This window comes from Saccostrea cucullata, unplaced genomic scaffold, assembly GCF_032062105.1.
Source record: "Saccostrea cucullata isolate Sc308-1 unplaced genomic scaffold, CSIRO_AGI_Scuc_v1 ctg551, whole genome shotgun sequence".
In the NCBI taxonomy this organism is placed as follows: Eukaryota; Metazoa; Mollusca; class Bivalvia; order Ostreida; family Ostreidae; genus Saccostrea; species Saccostrea cuccullata.
Window position 1 is genome coordinate 125783 of NW_026920663.1, and position 20364 is coordinate 146146.

A 20364-nucleotide genomic window follows, 5' to 3' on the forward strand; every position below is an offset into this window, starting at 1 on the left:
ACACTTCGTTATGAGCATGTTTTATTGTACATCAATAAATTAATTAGATTCATCACATGATATGCAATTTTATATTGAAATATAAATGTTTTAGCACAGAGCATATTTAAGCTTCCAGTGGTGCAGCTGTTACTTTTTATTTAAACAATTTTCAATATACAGTGTTACAATTTTAGATATAAGTTAATCAAGAAAAAAACCAAATGCTTTAAATTTAAATAATTCAATTAAATTGCATGATTACGAGGAAAGATAAAAGATATCTATTTACTATGTGGAACTTCAAGTGTAAATGTATTTTACGATGACGTTCTTGAAATGTCATTTGCATGCTTGTGTATAGAAATCTATAAAACCAATCACATTTTGATCGTTTCTCTTACATCGCATGCTGGGAATGCAATTGATTCAGAATAACTTTCTTTCAAATCAATGGGCATTATCCTTTCAAAACAGTATCTTAAATCTATTAAGTTCGTCACTGATGTTTTCATTGACTTACTCAGCATTTATAATAATGCAAACATTTGGATGTAAAATCAGCTAAACGTACTCGTAGTTCAATTTTTTAAAATTCATTGTGACAACAGAATATGTTGGTTTCATTTTCAGTTTTGATTATTCTCATTCATTTAGTTTTTGTTAAAAGTGCAGATCTTGAACATGGTCACTTCTATTTCGTTGGCGACATTTTAAAGAATAATTCTGCTCATGTAAAATATCGGACTTCGACACAATCAAAAAGTGTTTGTGCAGCAAAATGTTTGCAGGATTCAGAATGTATTGCAATTGAAATATGTGCACAAAGTCGGGAATGCCGATTGACTGTCGGAAAGGAACCAGAAATATCGCTAAAAATCTCTACAGATATATGTCGTCGGTATCTACTGGTAAGCTATGAAACATTTTGAAGAAAATACTTTTAATTGTTTGTTAATGATTTTATATTATATACACACAGATTTTGATTTTATTTTGCCTCTTGTGTTTTTGTTCAATGCTCATATTAATGAATACCGACACATCTAGATATTTGTTGAACAATTAATTCTTATATTTGTTTAAAGACTTTTTTTTTTTTTTTTTATAAAAGCTAGGTTTGTTGACCTTTAAATGTGTTTTTGTCATAAGTTTATAACTGTTTTTTTTAGAATATTATTATTCTCTATATAATTATATGGATTGAATTTAGCGAAACATTTCTAAAGAAAAATATTTTGCACATTTTCCTCAAAACTAAATATATGTAGGACTTAAATAGAGACAATAACTTACATGTATCTTTTTGAAGGGAAATAAAAGGGTGTCGAATTTAAAAAAATCACTTATTTAGAATATCAGTTAATTGTATATTAAAGTAATTTATATTTTTTTTGATAATTTAAAAAGGTATATTTTTAGTTTCTACATACATAGCTTAATTAAATTCAAATCAAAAAATGGGGGTCAATATGCTTCTTTTGGCGCTACAGTACATTTAATATAACCTTTTTGCACTGATATTTGTGTCTTAATTAAAAATTACATTATTATTTTTATCCAATTAAAGCATGAAACAAAAGGAACTCGAAGTCTGTTTAAAAAAGACCCTTTAAAAGTGTGACTAAGAAAAAGTTTCAAATTGCTTCGCATAATCAATTAGTTGACCTTTCTGCACTAATAAAATGTGATTTTTCTGGTTTTGAAAATTTAATAAGCAAGACAATTATTTTAAAGTCTTAAACTTTTTCTGATTTTAAGCAAACAGGTCAAAGTTATCTTGAATATATATGTATATGATGTAAATTTTCAGATATTACTTAAAAGTGTCAATTTTACGTTAAAATTGGCTCATTCCTTTCCTGAATTTTCAGGATATATATACTATATTTGTCTCACTTTGTTGATAGAATTCATGAGAAATCATTCAATAGATATTTCAGAACCAGTATAACACATTTCACTGCAAAAAACAGCTTTGTGTGCAACCAGCAGGGAAAAATAGGAATCCAAAATTAACAGTACTATAATAGCGAACAATTCAGCGTAGCGAGCTTTAACGTGAAGGAAGTTCAGGTTGTGCAATTGTTCCAAGAAATTTTTATGAGTCCACGTGAAAAAATTCCAAACTCCCAATAATCCTTTGGGTGCATAGCAACATGGTGGCAAAAACATAGCAACAACGTACTTGAAAAAAATTACAAACAACGAAATAATGCAATCAAAATGCCATAAAAATATCGTTTGCGTCCTAAGTCAACAGAACTTTTTATCTGACGTCATACTTTCGTCACTTTAACGGTTCGGGTATTTCCGATTTTGTCGCCCCAACGGTCACACCGTAAAACATATTAGTTCAAAAGGGAAAAATTGATCATTTTCGTCTTAAAAACCTTCCGCCATAAAGTATAGTCCCTAGTTTAATTCTACTTGAATGGCGGTTTTTTCATTGAATATAGTTCAGTCTGCATTGTAGAATTCAGATTTTATGCTAGAACTTAAAAATGATGCAGAATTTTACAAATAAAGGACATGACCAAAATCCACTCAAAATCTCAGGATCGAACGTCCTTAAGGGTCTTTAATACTGTTTTCTGGTTTCCCCAAGTCTTTGTGACGCGACAAATACGAGGGTTATTCAAAAACAACTTTTGTTGTAACTTTTTTATTTGATGTCATATTTAAACCTAATTTGTATATTTTGTTTTTACAACTGATTCAAATATTTTTGGCAAAGAAATTGGAATATATCTTGATTTTTATCAAAATTATCAAAGTTTTAATTCAGCAAAAATAGGGCCACGGAGCAGGGTAAAAAAATGAGTTATTTACTAATTATACATTTTTCATATCTACAATGTATAGTCATACCTCTTTAAATTTGGCCTTAAACGATATAAAATTTAAATGTTCAAATTAAGAATTGTTGTATTACTTCAGAAGCTAAAAGTTAATGTAATACATTGGTGTGTTTAAAAGATATTGATTTCTAAAGACAGATAATCTTGATTAAAAAAATGCAGAAAATCATGACGTTGAAGGACGTCACGGAGTTGCAAGTAGCAATAAAATTTTATCTTGCATTGGGGAACAAACTCCAAAAATGATGGAGGAACCAGAAAAAATAAATAGAATGAGCCCATGTATTTGTTTATACTGGAAAAGACAATTTTTGAGGGGTAAAGACTTTGAACTGGATGATGGACGGTCTGCAAAAACACAGATTATAGTTCAAATTCTTGTCAAAAGAGTATCGTAAGGAACGTCATGAAACGTGAAGTGCGCTTCACTGTTGCGGAACTTGTGAAAGCAGAGTTACGCTGTAAAGAATTTGAAAACACTAACGCTCTTACTTAAGGTACGCAAATTATTGTTAGCATACTAGGTGTCAAGTGTTATGGTTACATTTTAATGAACGAGGAATACGATACAAACCGTGTGTAAAATGAAAAGGCAGAGTAAGTTTGAAAAATTTCTTGACGTTGTTTTTGACATTACAATGTATTTAACCTTGCTCCGTGGTACAATACATGTTGTTTTTAAAATTGGCTTACATGAGTTCAATTTAATCAAATAGAATGAAACTTCACACATCTATCAAAAACGTATTCTTGCATATAAAAATGTACTGATACCTAACTAAAAATAATGTGATGATGAGGAACATTGTCTACGTATTTTTTGAATGAACCTCGTATATTTATATTATTTCCTATAGCACTTTCCTCTGAATGTATCATCATTTTGTATACGCCTGTGACGTCTTAATTACTATGTAACTGATGATGTGCCTTAACAACAAAAACCCTGTAGTTACTGACAAATAAGTTGATGTTACAGTGACTAATTACGAGGTTTTTGTTTTATCCATTTTCGTCATATTAAGGCACGAGACGCCATGAAAATAATTTTAAATCAAACATTTTTGAAAACTTGAATTTTAGCGAAAGAATAGCCCAATAGGGTTTTTTTTTTATACAATTTTCTGTAGTGATTCTATATTGCGTCTATGTTAGATGTAAGAAAAAAAACTACTTTTATTTTTTTTTCAAAAATTGATATTGTTGAGGTAAGGGCTAATATAGCAAATTATATATATAGCTTAATGAATTATCAAAAAACGAAAATTAAACTATAACAAATTGTCAAAGAATTGACCATTGTTTGCCTTATTAAATGCACGTAATCTTTTTATAGTTTGAGATTTAACTTAACAGAGAAAAAAAACGTGGTTTAGACTATTTATTCTTTTTTGTCTTAAAAGTGTGTAAAATCTTCCTAAAATGTATTTTCGGGACGAATAAATCATTTCTCTTCAGGTTGAAATCATAGACACATTTTCAGAATAAAGACCAATAGAAACCATTCTGCATTTAACGGACTTTCTATTCCAATTATGCTAATTGTTTTCAATAATAAATATGACTCTGCAAGCTTCAAAGACCTCGTAAACCGATTGCTGTTACAGTAAGATAACACGATACAATAAAATTTGCATGGTTGTTAAGCCTAAACAGTTTTCTTTGAAAGATCTCATGTATACACTAATTCATTTACAAAGGACGTGAGCTTACGGGTCATGCAAGATGTTAAAGAGAGAGAGAGAGAGAGAGAGAGAGAGAGAGAGAGAGAGAGAGAGAGAGAGAGAGAGAGAGAGAGATCCTGTGCTCGTTTTAATTCATTTCCATCATAAGTTTCGATAAGATTTGCAGGATTCAAAGAGAGATAAAAGCTACATATTGCCTCTGCTTGGACCATAGGTCTACTGATTAATCAAAGTAAGCCATTGTCAGTTGGCATGCTTTTTAACTTTCCTGATTTTTACATTTATTTATTGATCAAATGAATCTTACTCTGTTTAGAGAAATATAAGCTGCAACTTTGATGTCGGAATTTTTTGTTGCAAAATTGAAAATAACTTTATCAATGACAGAAAAAATAACGTTGATAAACTTGTGTTATTCATATTTGCGATGGAAGAACTATTCATAAGCTTCGATTGAATCCAGTTGACATGATTGTTGTCCTGTACAATAATTATTTCTTACATAAAACTGTATATTGGATTGCACATGTATATAGAAGTCTTTCTTCTGCTAATTTTAGTTTAAGCGATCATAAAGATTTAAATTTCAAAAATGCAGCTCATATATTGCTTTAAGAAATCGCATTTTGAAAACGTTTACAGACAGATGCCATGCGAACAGAAGGAAGACGGACACTTTGCCATTGCATTAGCTCTAGCAATGGATTCTACACAACCTAAAACCTGTAAATAACATAATCTAAATGCTGCAAACACTTAACCAACAACATTGAAGTTGTACATGTATATCACGGCGTTATAATTTCTGTTTTATTTCATTCGAGAAGATTTATCTCACTTGTAATTATAGAGAACAACAAATTTGTAAGGCATATCATAATTCTTTGTATTTATTTTCAGAATTATCCTTGTGCACAAGGTTATTGGGATAGAATACAAAATACGTGTGATATGGGTATGTAGAATTTTATTTCCAACTAGCCATTACTTTTATGTCTAATGAATCCCTGCCTTCCATCGACCGAACTTCACTGATGCTTGTGCCTGTACTTTTGAGAGAATGAAAATATTCCTTACGATTAAAATGTTAAATTGGTTTGGGAATAAGCATAAATGGTTTTAGTTTAAAATTTTTACAATCTTCAAAAATATTGTTTTTGAGAGGTAAAATCGATCTTATCAGTAAATTCTGATGATATAATCATTTTGTCCGTTTTGTTGATGGACTATGTGTAGCGTTTTAACCATTTTTAAATGTCAGCATGTTCTACAGCTCTTAAACATACATATACAATGCAATGATTAAAGTATTTCAAACACCTGAATACTGATAGTCATAATTTACGAGGGTTTATCAAAAAATTCGTGGACGATGTTAATCTTCGTTACACATGCACATGTTCTACTTTCAAGAAATAAAAAAAATGCAATAACATGTGTAAAATATTAGTGTTGTTGATGTGTAAAGTTTCATTTTATTAGATTTAGTAGAAATCAATTTACTTCATTTTAATATCAACATCTTTTGTACATGAAACCACGTACGGACGATACTGTAACGTCAATACATAGCGTCAAGAATTTCTTAAAAATAAGAACAACATACATTTCACACAGTATAGTTCAGTAATCACTTATTAAAAACCTATTTCTAGAACTTGACATTTATTTTTCTAACAATTGTTCTTGTTGTATAATTTCCTTTGTCTTATTGTGTTTTACTTTCTTTTACCACTCAAGTGTGGTTTCACAAGAATAGAATTTCTGAAGCGGCTCTATTTTTTTTTATGATCTTCCAAATTTTTCAAAGGTTTTGATAAGATTTTTACCGGATACATGTAAACCGCTTTTCACAGATTGTTTCCGTCCGATACAGAGTCTCTGTCACCCAAATACCGCCTGTACCATTTATAACAAATGCACTACTTACTTGTGGCATAATGTTTCATCCCTGTAATATTTTTAGAGTTTATTCAGGATTTTTCCCGACTATAACACAACATTGCATCTTTACATACTGTTCTGTGACGTTCAACAACGTCATTATTTTTGTCGTTTTCAATGAGGACTACCCAGCTATCTTCTCAAATTGTTTTCTTTTCAACGAAACAAAATATAAAGCCATAATTTGGGATATGAATCAATATAACAGTTCTAGATTTAAAACTCGAGGATTTCATTTTAGTTTTTTGCTCCATTTTACAGAGAATATGACTACAGACATTATCATATTATTTAGTGTGTTGTTTTTGAATTACTAAATTTTGACCTGTTCTGCGATCCGATTTTTGCTTTTTTTTAAATACTGGATAGGTTTAAATAAATCATGATAATTGAAATTTTTTTAATACAAATACAAAATACAAATACAAATTGATTGTTAAAATATTTCTACCAAATTTGGATAGCATATGACGTTAAATAAAAAAAAAAAAAGATATGACAGGAGTCCACGAACTTTTCGAACAACTTTCATAATTGTAATTTGATGTCAATGATGCAACAGACACCATAACAAACTCCTCCACCATAAAAGTTTCAGCAACCACAAACACTATAACAACAATGACAACAATAAGGCCAACCACGATAGATTATGTTACCACAACAAAAACAGAAGAACCAACAACCGAAGATAACTTCTTCACACCAACAACAATTGCTGAATCAACAACTTTAGACGACGTCTCCATAACAACAGAGCCAACGACCGAAGCTAACCTTTTCACTACTACTGCAGAATCAACAACTCAAGACAGCGTCTCGGCCGCAACAACAGAGTCAACAACCAAAGATACCATCTCTACAACTGTAACAACATCAGAGTCAACAATGACAAATGCCATCTCCAACACATTAACAGAAACAACATCCACAAACGCCATCTCTACTATAACACCTCAGACAACATCATTACAAATCACAACAACACAAGATGGAAACGTCTGCTTTGACTGTAACTGTGCATTAAATACCTCCAGTGTGACAACGGGAGAGTTCCTGCTGGGTAACAACAAAACTGTTTTCTGTGTCATGGATACAGTAAATAATCATAAATGGACGGTAAGTCACGCATGGTAATTGAAGAAAATGACAAGAAGCCCAGATACAAAAGTCCTTTTATTTTGCCTTTGGTAGTCTTGTCGTTTCATGATAACATTTGCAGTTGATAAACTTCGAATAGTAGATTGTAAACCTAGAAAGCTTTCTGAATGATTTAAAATGTTTTAATCCATATACAGAAGTTCGATAAGCGATAAAACTTGTAGAATTATGTTAACTTGTTTAAGATTGATAATGCATTTCCAGCTAAAGGACAGATGATACAAAAATGTTGAATTTAAAATTCTGAAAAAAAGTTATAAGAGAAAAATGAATAAGTAAAAGCGCACAAAGTTTTATTTTCATTTAAATTTTTACAATAATGTGATTTTAAGTAATAAAAAATGCATCGATTAATAAGGATGGTTGCAGAAAAGTTGAATTAAATTTGAACATCATAGAAAGTTTAGAAATTCTTCATTATTTAGGAATTCATTAGTCACATCATTTATAAGCAAATAGGTGAAAAAAATATACCAATCCAGGCATCTATATTTCTGTTTGTATCTGTCCTTCAGTAAAGAAATATTCATGTATGCACATGTTAATATATATGACGAAAACATGAGTATCATATCAAAGCCCTTTCTTAATAAAAAAAAATTAAATATATAAAATGCCCTATTCAATGTTTTTCTTCTTCAACCCTGACTTGAAAATCACTTTGACAAAGTACTTCTTTTAGGAAAATTGAAATTTCAGATAATTCAAAAGCGGTTTTCTTCTGGGCTTCAGAGTTTTGACAAGAATTGGTCAGACTATGAAAACGGTTTCGGATCTTTGAGTGCGGATTTTTGGATAGGTATGTTTACGGACGCTATGTTGTTACTTATATGCATACTTATATTATTGTTCTGGATGGTACAAATGTTTTTTGAATTTATAAACATATAATAAATACATGAATTCAGTGTTGTAAAATTGGTAACATTGAGGTTTTTTTTTTTTACCTAAGTGAACCCTAGTAACCAAGGCGTCAACGGAGATTGGCAATGGTTTTCGAAAATCAGCTAAATCAGAGTTTGTTTTTCTGATAGGTAATAAGTATTTACATGAATTGACCTCGATTTATGGTAACACACGTCTACGCATCGAAATGACTACACCTCAAGGTAAAAGAGGCTTTGTGGAATACACTTTCTTTATTGATGATGCGTCCCAGAACTACACTCTGCACACTTCCAACTACAATGGCATGCTCGGTAAGTTGTTTTTTTTTTTACAAAACAAACAAGAGAAAACAAGGCAATGGAAATAATAATGGCGTAGATTCATAAAGAATTTTTGTCATTTCTGAATTGAACTTCATGTATCAGTTTTTCAAGGAACATTTATTTAATGGATATAAAGGATAGAATTGTAACTTGAAACAATACATGTTTATAGGTTTTACGAACAAACTTTCACGTGACAAAACATTTAAGATGGTTGTACTCCTTCACCTCGTTTTCTTTGCAGAAAAAACCAAAATTTTACATTTTAGCCTATTTTGAAACAATTCAAGATCGGTTTCAAATTTAGGTATATATTTTTGTCCAAACAGGAGATCCTTTCACCTCTAGCGGAAGTTGTACGGAGTGCGCAGACGGGATGAAATTTACAACCAAGGACCGTGACAATGATTTGGATAGTGCTCACAACTGTGCTTCACTCAGTGGCGGGGGGTGGTGGCACAACGCGTGTCAAAGGTCAAATCTGAATGGTCTGTTTGGACAGTCCAGTTATTTACATGGGTTTAACTGGAACGGATTTGTGGACTTTTCTTTTGTACAAATGAAAGTTCGAAAACCTTGATCTACAACTAACTTGAATTGATATGGCAATAAATAAGTAAGGTACAAGTTTCTTGATATGCATATTATTAACTTTGCCCTTATAACAGTGCATATTCCAACAATAAAGGAAATATGATATTGTTTGTAAAACAACAGAAATATTGTTCTATTTTTCAGTCAATGATATGAAAGGAAACATTTCATTTTTTTTTTAAACACGGTTTATCAAATCAATTATTACTCCCCCCCCTCTTCGTGCGTTTGATTTTTGACCCAAAAAGGATATTGAATACCTGTAAATGTATGGCTATGAATTTGAACAAGAAAAACAAGTATCTAAATGCTAGACAAAGGGATAATGTTTCCAAGCAAATCAAATTCTCTTGTCATATCTTTTAAGCCATTTATTTTTGTTTGTTATTAAGTAAAAACATTGATATACTTGCATGGGGGCCATAAAAGATGAGCTCGCTTTTGATCTCAATCTCACTTTTACCAAAGGAATATATAGTGAAAGTGAGCTCGTCTAACTTTTATGGCCCCCAGGCCTGGTGTAATGTTTTGCATCCTAACAAGTTTTCATGACGGATAGGGCCTGTACATCAATGTGCCAAATCATCGAATTTCATAAAATATTGCACTATTGCCTGAAGAAATTTTAGAAACAACCACAAGTATAATTGTAGCAACACTTACTAGATACATTTTATCAAGTTTCACCCTTCTTGAAACATCTACGGATTGTGTCAGTTCTAGATATTAGCTGAACATTTTGAATTACAAAGCTTGCCTTTAACAATCTAGCCTATTGGAATGGAAAGCGGCATTCTTTCCCTAATGAAAGAAACTTAAGAAACTTCTGTGAACTAATGAAAAGCAGAAGCAATGAAATACGATGCATTAAATTGGATCGTGGCGTTCAGTTCAGCCGTGCTTCATTGAACTAAATGTAAATAGTCAGAATGAAATGGCTCAAAAGATTTCTAACAGATTTACTGCAGAAAGCAGTTTGTTAATTATTGAGGACTACTACTGTCAAATATTTTTTGTTATTCATTTCATAGAGGAAAGGAGTGTTGTAAGCAGCTTTTTATATTATTTGTTTATATTTTGTAAACAAAAAAATCTTCATTTTCGGTAAAATTGTTGAGAGATTCAGAGTACAAATAAGTTAAACTCAGTGTTGCTGTCGAAATAAATTTTATTAAAGAAATTTCAGACTTACAATCTTGCTTCTTGATTAAGCAAGTATAAAAAAACCTGACATGTTCTTTCAGTTTTGCTCTAAAATTAACAAATGAATCGTCTGTCTGTTTGCCCTTGGTTCTGAGAAAATTGTCTGCCTCCTCTCCTGCTGCTCACGAAGCGACCCGTACTTCCTCCTCTTGGGCTCGAAAAACCTTGTCTGTCCCATCCTTGGTATCTGACGCTCCTCTTCTTGAGCTCATTACGAATTATGTATGTATTTCCACACGCATAATTCCATTGACCACCCTGAATAAGCTCCAGTCCGTTCTGCCAGTTGTTAATATTTGCGATATGGCCCCTGTCGCCACCACCATGATCGGCAGCGTCTCGTCGCCGGTAGGCTGATTCACCTGGGCATCTACATTAATTCCTAAAAGATGATGATGAAACAACAAATTGAATTGTTTTAAAAAGTGTCTTTGTCATTATAATTTAGATTTGAGAATTCAACGATGATTTAGTACTTAGAATATTCCATGAAATTGAGAAAACGTGTCTAAAGAAACTATTCCTTAATCGTGAAGTATTTTTATGTTTTCTTAAATATGTTCAAGTCAGAATAAAAGATATAAAAAAAAATCCGTTACGTTTTGTGTGAAAAATATATTTAATTTATTTTTGATTAAAAGAAACATGAAGTAGGACAAAGTCAATGTAATGTTATTTGTACTAGTTACACCTTTATAAAGAAAGGAATCTCTTAAGGTATAACTTATTACACATACATTTGTTGTACTTGTCAACGTAAGAAAAAGTAATTTTGTAATTTAAGTTACAGTTCTATTTCTCTTGTGTTTATTAATGTCTTTTTTGAAATATTAAGACGATATGACTTTAAAAACATATTTGACTTTAAAACTGATTTACATTTCGAAAAACTCTTAATGGCTAAATTACTATCAATTCATTAAGTAAAGATTTGCATTTGTATACAAAAGTAAAAAGAATAAAAAAAATAAAATGTGTGTATTAATTTCAATTTTTTTCAAACTATGAAATACAAAGGATATTTTACCTGCTTCTGCTTGTGATCTGTAATAATGTGTTGAAGTATTAATGGCTTCAGTGTAGGCAGGTAATCCAAGTGGTCTCCAGTCGTCTATCAATCCATTATGTCGCAAACTATAGTAAACGTTTAGGAGACCCTTTTCCGAAAAATATGTCCGGAAGTACTCGTGTTCAGCACCCAAGAGTCGCCTTTTTTCTCTATGTCTGCAATATGAATAACTTAGGAATTATTTTCACTAAAATAATGGAATTTAAAAAATTCTATAATTCAGATCACACTTCGTGAAGTGTTGGACTTTTAAAACTTAATATGGTGCATATTGCTGTATACAATTGACGATATCATAAAAGTAAAAATATAGTTGTGACTCATCAAAATTTCAAATTAATCTATCACTTATTTCGGCCCACAATACAATGTATATTGCGCATGCAGTAACCGGGCCTGTTTAGATAGCATGAACTTCGTGAATTCCAATACTTTCTATTTCCGTTATGGAAGAGTTATAGTTTTTAGTGCACTCTTTTGTAAAAAAAAAATTGAACAAATCTTGCAGGTTTTCTGTGGCAAACGTAATATAATCATGTAAACAATATGTTGAAAGTCGATGAAAAAATGCTGACAAAACGAACATTAAACATTCTATTTTAGTAGACTCAACAGGCATGGAGAGTAGAAAGACAACGATTTCAATTTACATGTAGATGTGTTGTTGATCGTAGGTATCTGTTTATCGGATGAGATCTAAATTGGATTTTAATTTAAATTTAAATTGGATCAAGGTTTACATGTTGTATTATATCCACAACATCATGCTGCCCCAGTCAGACGACCAAATGTGCCTTTAATTTGAATAGTTCCGGTAATGCAAATCAAACGTATAATGGAGAGACCTCAAATGTGAGTCTATACAGATCAATATTCAATACAATATGTAGACTTTGCCATCCGACCACACTTTAATGTGCGTGAAAGATGTTTATTACTAGAGTGATTTTCTGTACACAAAATATTTCTTGAAGAAGTTTGCAAATATGACTAATAATTACTAAATATTTGACAAATTTGCTCCTGGAATCCAATTCCTTCTTTATCAAAGAATAAAAGTGAACCCATGACCAAACTTAGCATATGTTTATTTATTAGAAAGGGGATTGCTGTTGTGTAGATGGTTGCTCTGCATCCACAAAAGCATATAGCAATTTCCGTCCAAAATGGTATTTAATTTTGATAATCAATACAGCCCATGACTATATGTATTTTATCCGATCTAATAACTCGTTTCAAAGTTAAACTGAATTAATCTATTCTAAATTATTTCACTGTATTCAACGAATGTATTAAAATTCTGAATGAAACACTGATTTTATACCATTTCCTACTTCTCCCTGTTTTAGCAAGCATATTGGAAATAATAAGTTATGTTTCATTGACAAGAAAAATAGATTAATTTGCAAAATTGAAAATGTCAGTGTACTTAGTATCAAAAAAGCTGTCATATTCTAAAACCTAACCTGTATCTACTTAGCAAACATTATAAGTATAAAACCTTATTTTTGGATATGAATCATATGTCACCTTTTCAAATTTTGGTTATGGAAGGGACTTGTAATCACGCCATTGTCCTCAGTGGCCTTCTCTGAACGTGATGTTCCTTAGTAAAAAAATGAAGAAATCGTAATCAAGAAACATCAAAAGTAATGCTAAAGAACCAATAGAATAACACTCTCTTTTTGTATTGGAAGCTGCAAATATCTTCTGCATAATAAGAATGATTTTTTGAATATTCTTCACAGGGATGGGGTAATTGAAAAAGGTGATTGCAATCGACTAATATCAATTACATTTTTAAAAAAATTGGAAGTAATTTGTAATTGAACATTTTTTAATTACTTTTACTTTAATTGACTAAATACTGAAAAAACCCATGTAATTTCAATCATTTTAAAACTACATTTCCGTTAACTTCAAAATACATTTTTATGATATTATTTCTTCTTAACATCCTCATTTTATGGTTATTATATCGTAAATCATTCTAAAATATTCCGTTATATAAACATTATATTTACTTGTGTATTATTATAATAATATATTTAAATATATATTCACTGATTAAACAATAATAATCTGAATTTTAGAATATTTATTTTCATCCTAATGTGAATTTTTGTTTTAAAATGCTTTTTTTAATCTTAATTTTAATTCTAGTCTTCTATTCAGCCATGACACTTTCCATTCTTTTATGTTTTTATCAGTAATAGTAAAGGATAGGAACGTGCATGTGTCACTAATTAAAAATATATCGTCTTGGCCATAGATATCCCTTAAATCTCACAGCTGTTTATTTCGAAATAGCAATTAAAAAAAAAAAAAAAAAAAAAAAAACACACACACACACCCTAACACACACAAAAATAAGCAATGTCTAAAGTAATCTGAATTTATTTGAACAGTGGCTTCTTTTATTCAATGACAGTCTGTATATTAATGCACAAGGGTTATAAAAATTTACAAAAAATAAACAATGAATAATAAATCAATAAATAAAATGTGATTTTTTTCAAAGTAATCGTAATTTAATTCATTGCATATCTTTTAAAGCATGTAATTTAATTGTAATTTGAAAAAGGGAAATATCAAACTGACTTTACATTAATAAATTACTTTTCAAAGTAATTTGCTACATTTGTAGTACCCAGGACTATATATTTTCTATCATAATAAAACTTTTCAACGGCACTTCTTGATGAATGGTATTTTTAAAACTCTTGTATTCAATACCCATAGAGTTACATGTAGGAAATTTAGATAACTTTAAAGTTATTAAGGAGGCTGAGGGGTCAACAAATTAATAACAAATTAACCACCAGATTTAACTTATTTTTAAGATAAGGTATCTTAAGGTGATAACTATCATTTGGCAAAGAAAAAATTTATACATTTTATTTTTAAAATTTGATCATTTTTGTATATCTTTATATGGAGCTCTTCTTCTAAAGGAGATCGAAATAGTCTGAAAATGGTTGCCACCCCCAGCCTCTTTAAAATACTGAAAGTGCATGTACTTTTCCATCAAACATGGGCTAAAGAACCATAAGTTATTAGATTTAGATATAACATGATAATAAAATAATATAACTTTTGTCTCGCATAATTCAATGTATATATCAGTTTTAACTATCAACTTCAAAGAATGGATATATGTCTAGTGTTCAACATTGAAACAACTTTGTTTCTACATTAATTTCATATTTTTTCTTACTATCAATAAAGTAAAAAATATCAACTTAAAATGAAAAAGAAATGAAATCACTGGTTTATATTCATGAATATTAACAATTACATGTAAGGTATTTTCAGGCATCTTATGATCTGGCAACACCTTGAAGGTATAGAATTTAATATATCACAAAACCATCTTATTGCAAGATTTTCCCATTTTAATTGAATAATAATTTATTATGCGATTATATAATACGCGCGATTATTCGTTCAGACTTATTTTATACACCTAAAAGTTTATTTGAAAAAATGAAATTTATGCATTAATGAATTTGAAAAAAAAACCCGCTTAAAAGGTAGAATCTGGTTAAATTTCGAAACTTTGCAAAACAGTCTCTGAGCTATGTCCTATTTCTGTAAGTATTTCATAAATAAGATAAACCTAAATAAACAATGTAAACAAAACGTAAACGTAGGCATAAATCCAATATTAAGGTATGGTAAATTTAAGGGTTAAATAGATTAATTTTCATCTTTCCTAGATTTTAATTACTGTTTGAGCAAATGTATTTTTCTTACCTTCATTTATTATGAAAATCAACAATACCAGAAGAAAGGGCTTCCAATGCATTATTAGTTAATCTACAAATAATTGTTTGAAAGGAATATAATTTACATGTTTTGCAGAAGGTCCCTTTTGATATGTAACAATTAATCAAAAGTTTGAGAAATTTTCAGTGACCATTTTAAATATTTTTTAAACTAGAAATAATTAAATTTGTTTTAAAAAGATTCAAGAGCTACAATAATTTTATTGCAAGAGAATATTTACTTGAAACTTAATAAAAAAATGCAGTTCATTAGATTTTAAATTTAATCACAAAGTTAAATGTAGTCGCTCTTCACTAAAAAAAATCTTACCTTAATTGAGAATCTTGACAATGCAATGCTAATTTTTGCAGAATTAGCATTGATATTTATAGACGTTTTCTTAAGTAGTTGGAAAACACAGTGACGCAAAATACTTTGGAGTAATTCACACATATTAGTTTACCCCTCACGAATGAAGTCTTTTGGGAAATGAAGCACTTTGAGCCATCTTACAAGTACTGGAATCCACAACCTTGTGACAATTAGAAACAAGCATCAAGAATGTCAAAATCTTTTAGGATTCATTAGAAAAGGTCAAGTCTCAGATTTAATTTTATTACGCAGATTCATATGTAATAATAAATGACGAGAAAAACATATGCAAATTTTTAAAAAAAGATTTTACGCCGAAATCATGAGGAGAGAATTTAAACTTTTTAAAATTTGAATCAATATTGCTTTTTAAGAACTGCAAAATTAAAAATGAGTTATTTACACCTTAAGTTACCATTTATTATTTACACTGTTAATGTAGATTTCATTTTAATTTAATCTCTTTGCTACTCTTTCCTACCTAAAACATCTCTCACCGGGAAACCATGAGATGTCAAGAAATAAGATTTTTATTAAATACATCTGCTTCATTAGAGTAAATAAAAATTACAAGAATCGTGTGATATTACAAGTCTATAAATACAGGCAGCCATTGTATCTTAATTTCCTAAAATTGAAGCTAGTGGGGGAAGACTTACATTAATAGACACGATTTTCGTAATAAATGCAGTCATATTTCTTAAAATCTTGTAATGACCTTACTTTACAATAACCTATTTTTATGTAGTATTTTTCTGACGTGTTTCAAACCAATTTTAAGGCTCTTTTTAATACTTTTTAAAATATATTAAAAATATTTCTAATATAATCTCTTCTACAAAATAAATATCAATTCAACATAATTGAATGTCATTCCTAATTGTTGATTTTTAGGGGGCCAAAATTGGCTCTTATCATATATAGTCCTTTACTTCGGAATATTCCGACAGTCTGATCAATACATAGATGTACAAGTACAACTCATCATGTGTTTAAAACCATTAATTGAAGAATTTATATATAGAAATTTTACAAGAAGATTTGCTTTCTCTTCCTAGACATCAGATCTAAACTCTGGAATTTCCTGGGTTGTGTTTTATGCCATGTCCGGAGATTTGTATTGATTTTAGTTTTTTTATGAGATCGATCCCTGTTCGTTGTCCCTAACTTTTTATAATACAGAACAATTTTTTTTTATCCCATTTTAAAGCAGGATACGCTTAAAGTTATCTCAGTGGATATATATGAAATGATAATGTACCTAAATAAAGGGGTTTGGTTTTCTTTATGTGTCTTCGATTGACATGGAGTAATGAGTGCCCTGTGTTTCAATTAACGAACCGATATTGGAATTCAAACAAGAGGCATTATAATTGCTACGTGAACTTAAAATCAAAACATTTTTTTTTACATTATTTGGCTTTTCCCTTTTCCCCCTCCAACTGTATATGCTATGGAAATTTCATAAAGAAAGCAGGTAAAAATAGCTATTATTGTATTACGAATGATCACTGTTGCCAGCATGGCGCATTGGTTAGAGGGTCTGCTCTACGGTCGCAAAGTAAGGAGTTGATGCTTAAGTCGCATGTTCGATTCCCACTGTGGGACGTGGAGACCGGTCCGTCGGATGAGACAGTATAAACCGAGGCCCCCTGTCGCAGTAGATGTTTGAACGAAAAAGATCCCCCACTGCTTAATATATAGCCCTTAGTGCCGAGTATAGAACGAAATTTGTATCTCTCCACTGACAAGTGGTGGCATCTCCATATGAATGGAAAATATCGTAAGAGACGTTAAACAACATACAACCAACTAACGAATGATTACTAAAGGAAGGACAGAAATAGTGTTTTTGCCTCTCTATGGAGGATGGAGTGGGGTAGGATGTGTTACCTTATGTATAACGTGTTTAAATAAGGTCACCTAGTTAAAATACTAGGCAAATCAAAATGGATGAAGAAAATATGGAAAACTGTTCCATTTAAAGCCATATGAGCTGCACTTTTGAGACTTTAATTTTGCTTTTAAAATGTTTTGTAACGATAAATGAGATTAATTTGTATATAATTTAAATCTTTATGATGATTTGGACTAAAAGAAAGTATTAGATTGTTTCAGAGAAATTATTGTTGTGCAACTGAACATATAGTACATGTAATATATAAGAAATCAGTATTGCACAGGGCGACAATATTGTAGTTTTGTTTCAATCTAAGCACATAAATAGTTCTTCCATCGCAAATATGAACGACAGAAGTTTATAAATGTTCTAATTCTCTATTATTTCAATAGTTAATAAATTATAATTGTTCAATAAAAATTTCCGATATCAAAGTTGCAGCTCACGTTGCTTTAATCAATTCAAATTAGAAACAGAACAAACACAAAACTCTGAAAACATCAGATGTGTGCCCAGATGCTACAAGCAGCCCCTGTCAACTGGTCACACCCGCATTCTACTCCTTATAATGATTGGGCAACCGGAAAATTATGTGCGTAAATATGGCCTACCAACGTCAATCAGCATTTTACTTAATAACAGACTGTATTTTGAAACAATGTCATTGCGAAATAATAACTTTATACGTGACCGGTGATACTTCAGACGCCCTCGATCTTGGGGAACAAATATTCCAATGTTTTAAATTGATCTGGATATATATAAGGAATATAAAGAGCTAGACTCTCTGAAAATTCTAAATGAATTATTTTGTTACTTTCAACTGAGAAGAATTTTAACTTGTAATGATAAATTATTTGTTTTATTTTCATTATTTTCAGCCGGTACCTCTTAAATAAATAACCGTACCTTGAAAAATAATAACTTTCGCTCACTATTGTTTGAAAACACGATAAACAAATACAATAAGATAAAGATAGTCACCAATTTTGTCTAGAACTGAAAAAGCAAAATTGTTTACAATACTAAATATATTTGTAAGTTCCTTTTAGGCAAGCTTTCTTGCATTGTTGTTGATGTAAAAGTGCCATTTTATACGAAAAAAAAAAACGTATTGATTGTTAACTTTTATTACAGTATGAAGTCTGAACATACCAAGTGAAGTATGGTTGCTTAATCAGAATATGCATTTTTGATAGGTATTAAGTATTTACTTATTTAGACATCGCTGTATGGTAACACAGATCTTTCTTTATCGATGATGCCTCCCAGAACAACATTCGGCATACTTCCAACCACGAATGCACGAAGGGTTTTGTAAAAGCAAAAATTAGAAATAAGGCAATTGAAAAAAAATTATGGCGTAGATTTATAAAGAACCTATGTCATGTCTAAATTGAACTTCATGTATTTTTCAAGGAACATACATGTATTACGGATGTAGAATTAATTTGTAACATGCAGTAATACGTATATAGGTTTAATGAACATGTGCTAAACATTTCAGGTACCGGTAAAACTGATAATGTGAAACAAGACGTTCTTTAAATTGCACACATTCACCTCTTTTTCTTGTCGGAAAAACCCAAAAATTTACATTTTAGCCTATTTTGAAACAATTCAAGATGGGGTTCAAATTTAGGTATTTTTTTTTCACAATAGGAGATCCTTTCACCTCTACCGGAAGTTACACGGAGTGCGCAGACAGGATGAAATTTACAACCAAAGACCGTGACAACGATTTCGGTAGTGCTCACAATTGTGATTACTCAGTGGCGGGGACGGTGGCATAACGCGTGTCAAATCTGAATGGTCAGTTTGGACAATCCAGTTATCTACATGGGTTTACTAGTAACTGATATGAATATGCGGGCTTTTCTCTTGTTAAAATGAAAATTCGGAAATCTACGACTACCTTGAATTGACATAGCGAGAAAATAATTAAATACGAACTCAAGTTTTTTTTTTTTAAATTATGATTAAGAATGCAAATTAAATTAAAAAAAGTAAATGAAACATTATTGTCTGTGAAATAACTGGAAGATTAATAATTTTTTCTGCCGAATATTATCAATGGAAAGATTATTCTAATTTACGGTGGGTCAAATCAATAACATCCCCATGAAAATATACGGCTCCCACCAGAATTTAATATTACAGTAACTCTACTAACTTCCAGCTCCTGTAGATTTATCAATGACAAAGTAACTCATATTTTTTTGGTATCCTAAGTTATAATGAGGAATGCATCAGTCCTTGTGCATCAAGTTGACATGTTACCGAATTTAATAAAGAATGGGTTGACTTAAATGGCCAGAAAAAATGCAACAAATTTAAGTTTCACAAAATGTTTATTTTTTTTTTCATCATATAAACCCCTGATGTCTTAACTATGTATTTATTGTACGGATGTGAATTTAAAACGCTTTTTTTTAGGTAAACTAAATAAATATCGAAGGCATGGTGCCGGAAGATTTCTTGAATATCAATAGATAATCAGTGTCACGCGTTTTTCATCGTCTGAATACATAGTCAGCACATGTTTGTCGGCTGTTCTTAAGAAAGTTGTTGTTTATTGAACAAAATAATATTATATTAAAAGGAGAAGAGCCGACAA

General features: G+C 30.5%; 2 protein-coding genes across 2 annotated transcripts; one reads left to right on the plus strand and one right to left on the minus strand.

Annotated features, from left to right (window-relative positions):
• The first annotated feature begins 602 nt into the window (after positions 1–602).
• Positions 603–9549, plus strand: LOC134254753 (fibrinogen-like protein A). The gene is made up of 6 exons (XM_062737282.1): positions 603–890; positions 5426–5480; positions 7062–7588; positions 8330–8429; positions 8665–8829; positions 9171–9549. The coding sequence occupies exons 2-6, from the start codon at positions 5477–5479 to the stop codon at positions 9419–9421; spliced, it is 1047 nt and encodes a 348-aa protein (XP_062593266.1). The 5' UTR covers positions 603–890; positions 5426–5476; the 3' UTR covers positions 9422–9549.
• A 1143-nt stretch (positions 9550–10692) lies between these two features.
• On the minus strand, positions 10693–15536 carry LOC134254784 (uncharacterized). Its single transcript, XM_062737310.1, has 4 exons — positions 15464–15536; positions 13238–13313; positions 11666–11862; positions 10693–10991 (listed from the first exon to the last, which is right to left on the minus strand). The coding sequence occupies exons 1-4, from the start codon at positions 15513–15515 to the stop codon at positions 10693–10695; spliced, it is 624 nt and encodes a 207-aa protein (XP_062593294.1). The 5' UTR covers positions 15516–15536.
• Positions 15537–20364: the final 4828 nt, after the last annotated feature.

Excerpts from the sequence above, each read along its gene's own strand:
- LOC134254753 (XM_062737282.1), top strand. Across the intron at positions 7,589-8,329 it reads TAAATAATCATAAATGGACG|ATAATTCAAAAGCGGTTTTC; the intron begins GTAAGTCACGCA and ends TTGAAATTTCAG. Across the intron at positions 8,430-8,664 it reads GAGTGCGGATTTTTGGATAG|GTAATAAGTATTTACATGAA; the intron begins GTATGTTTACGG and ends TTTTTCTGATAG.
- LOC134254784 (XM_062737310.1), bottom strand. The coding sequence starts at position 15,515 with ATGCATTGGAAGCCCTTTCTTCTGGTATTGTTGATTTTCATAATAAAT. Across the intron at positions 13,314-15,463 it reads GATTTTCATAATAAATGAAG|GAACATCACGTTCAGAGAAG; the intron begins GTAAGAAAAATA and ends TTTTTTACTAAG. Across the intron at positions 10,992-11,665 it reads CAGATCACAAGCAGAAGCAG|CCTACCGGCGACGAGACGCT; the intron begins GTAAAATATCCT and ends CAGGTGAATCAG.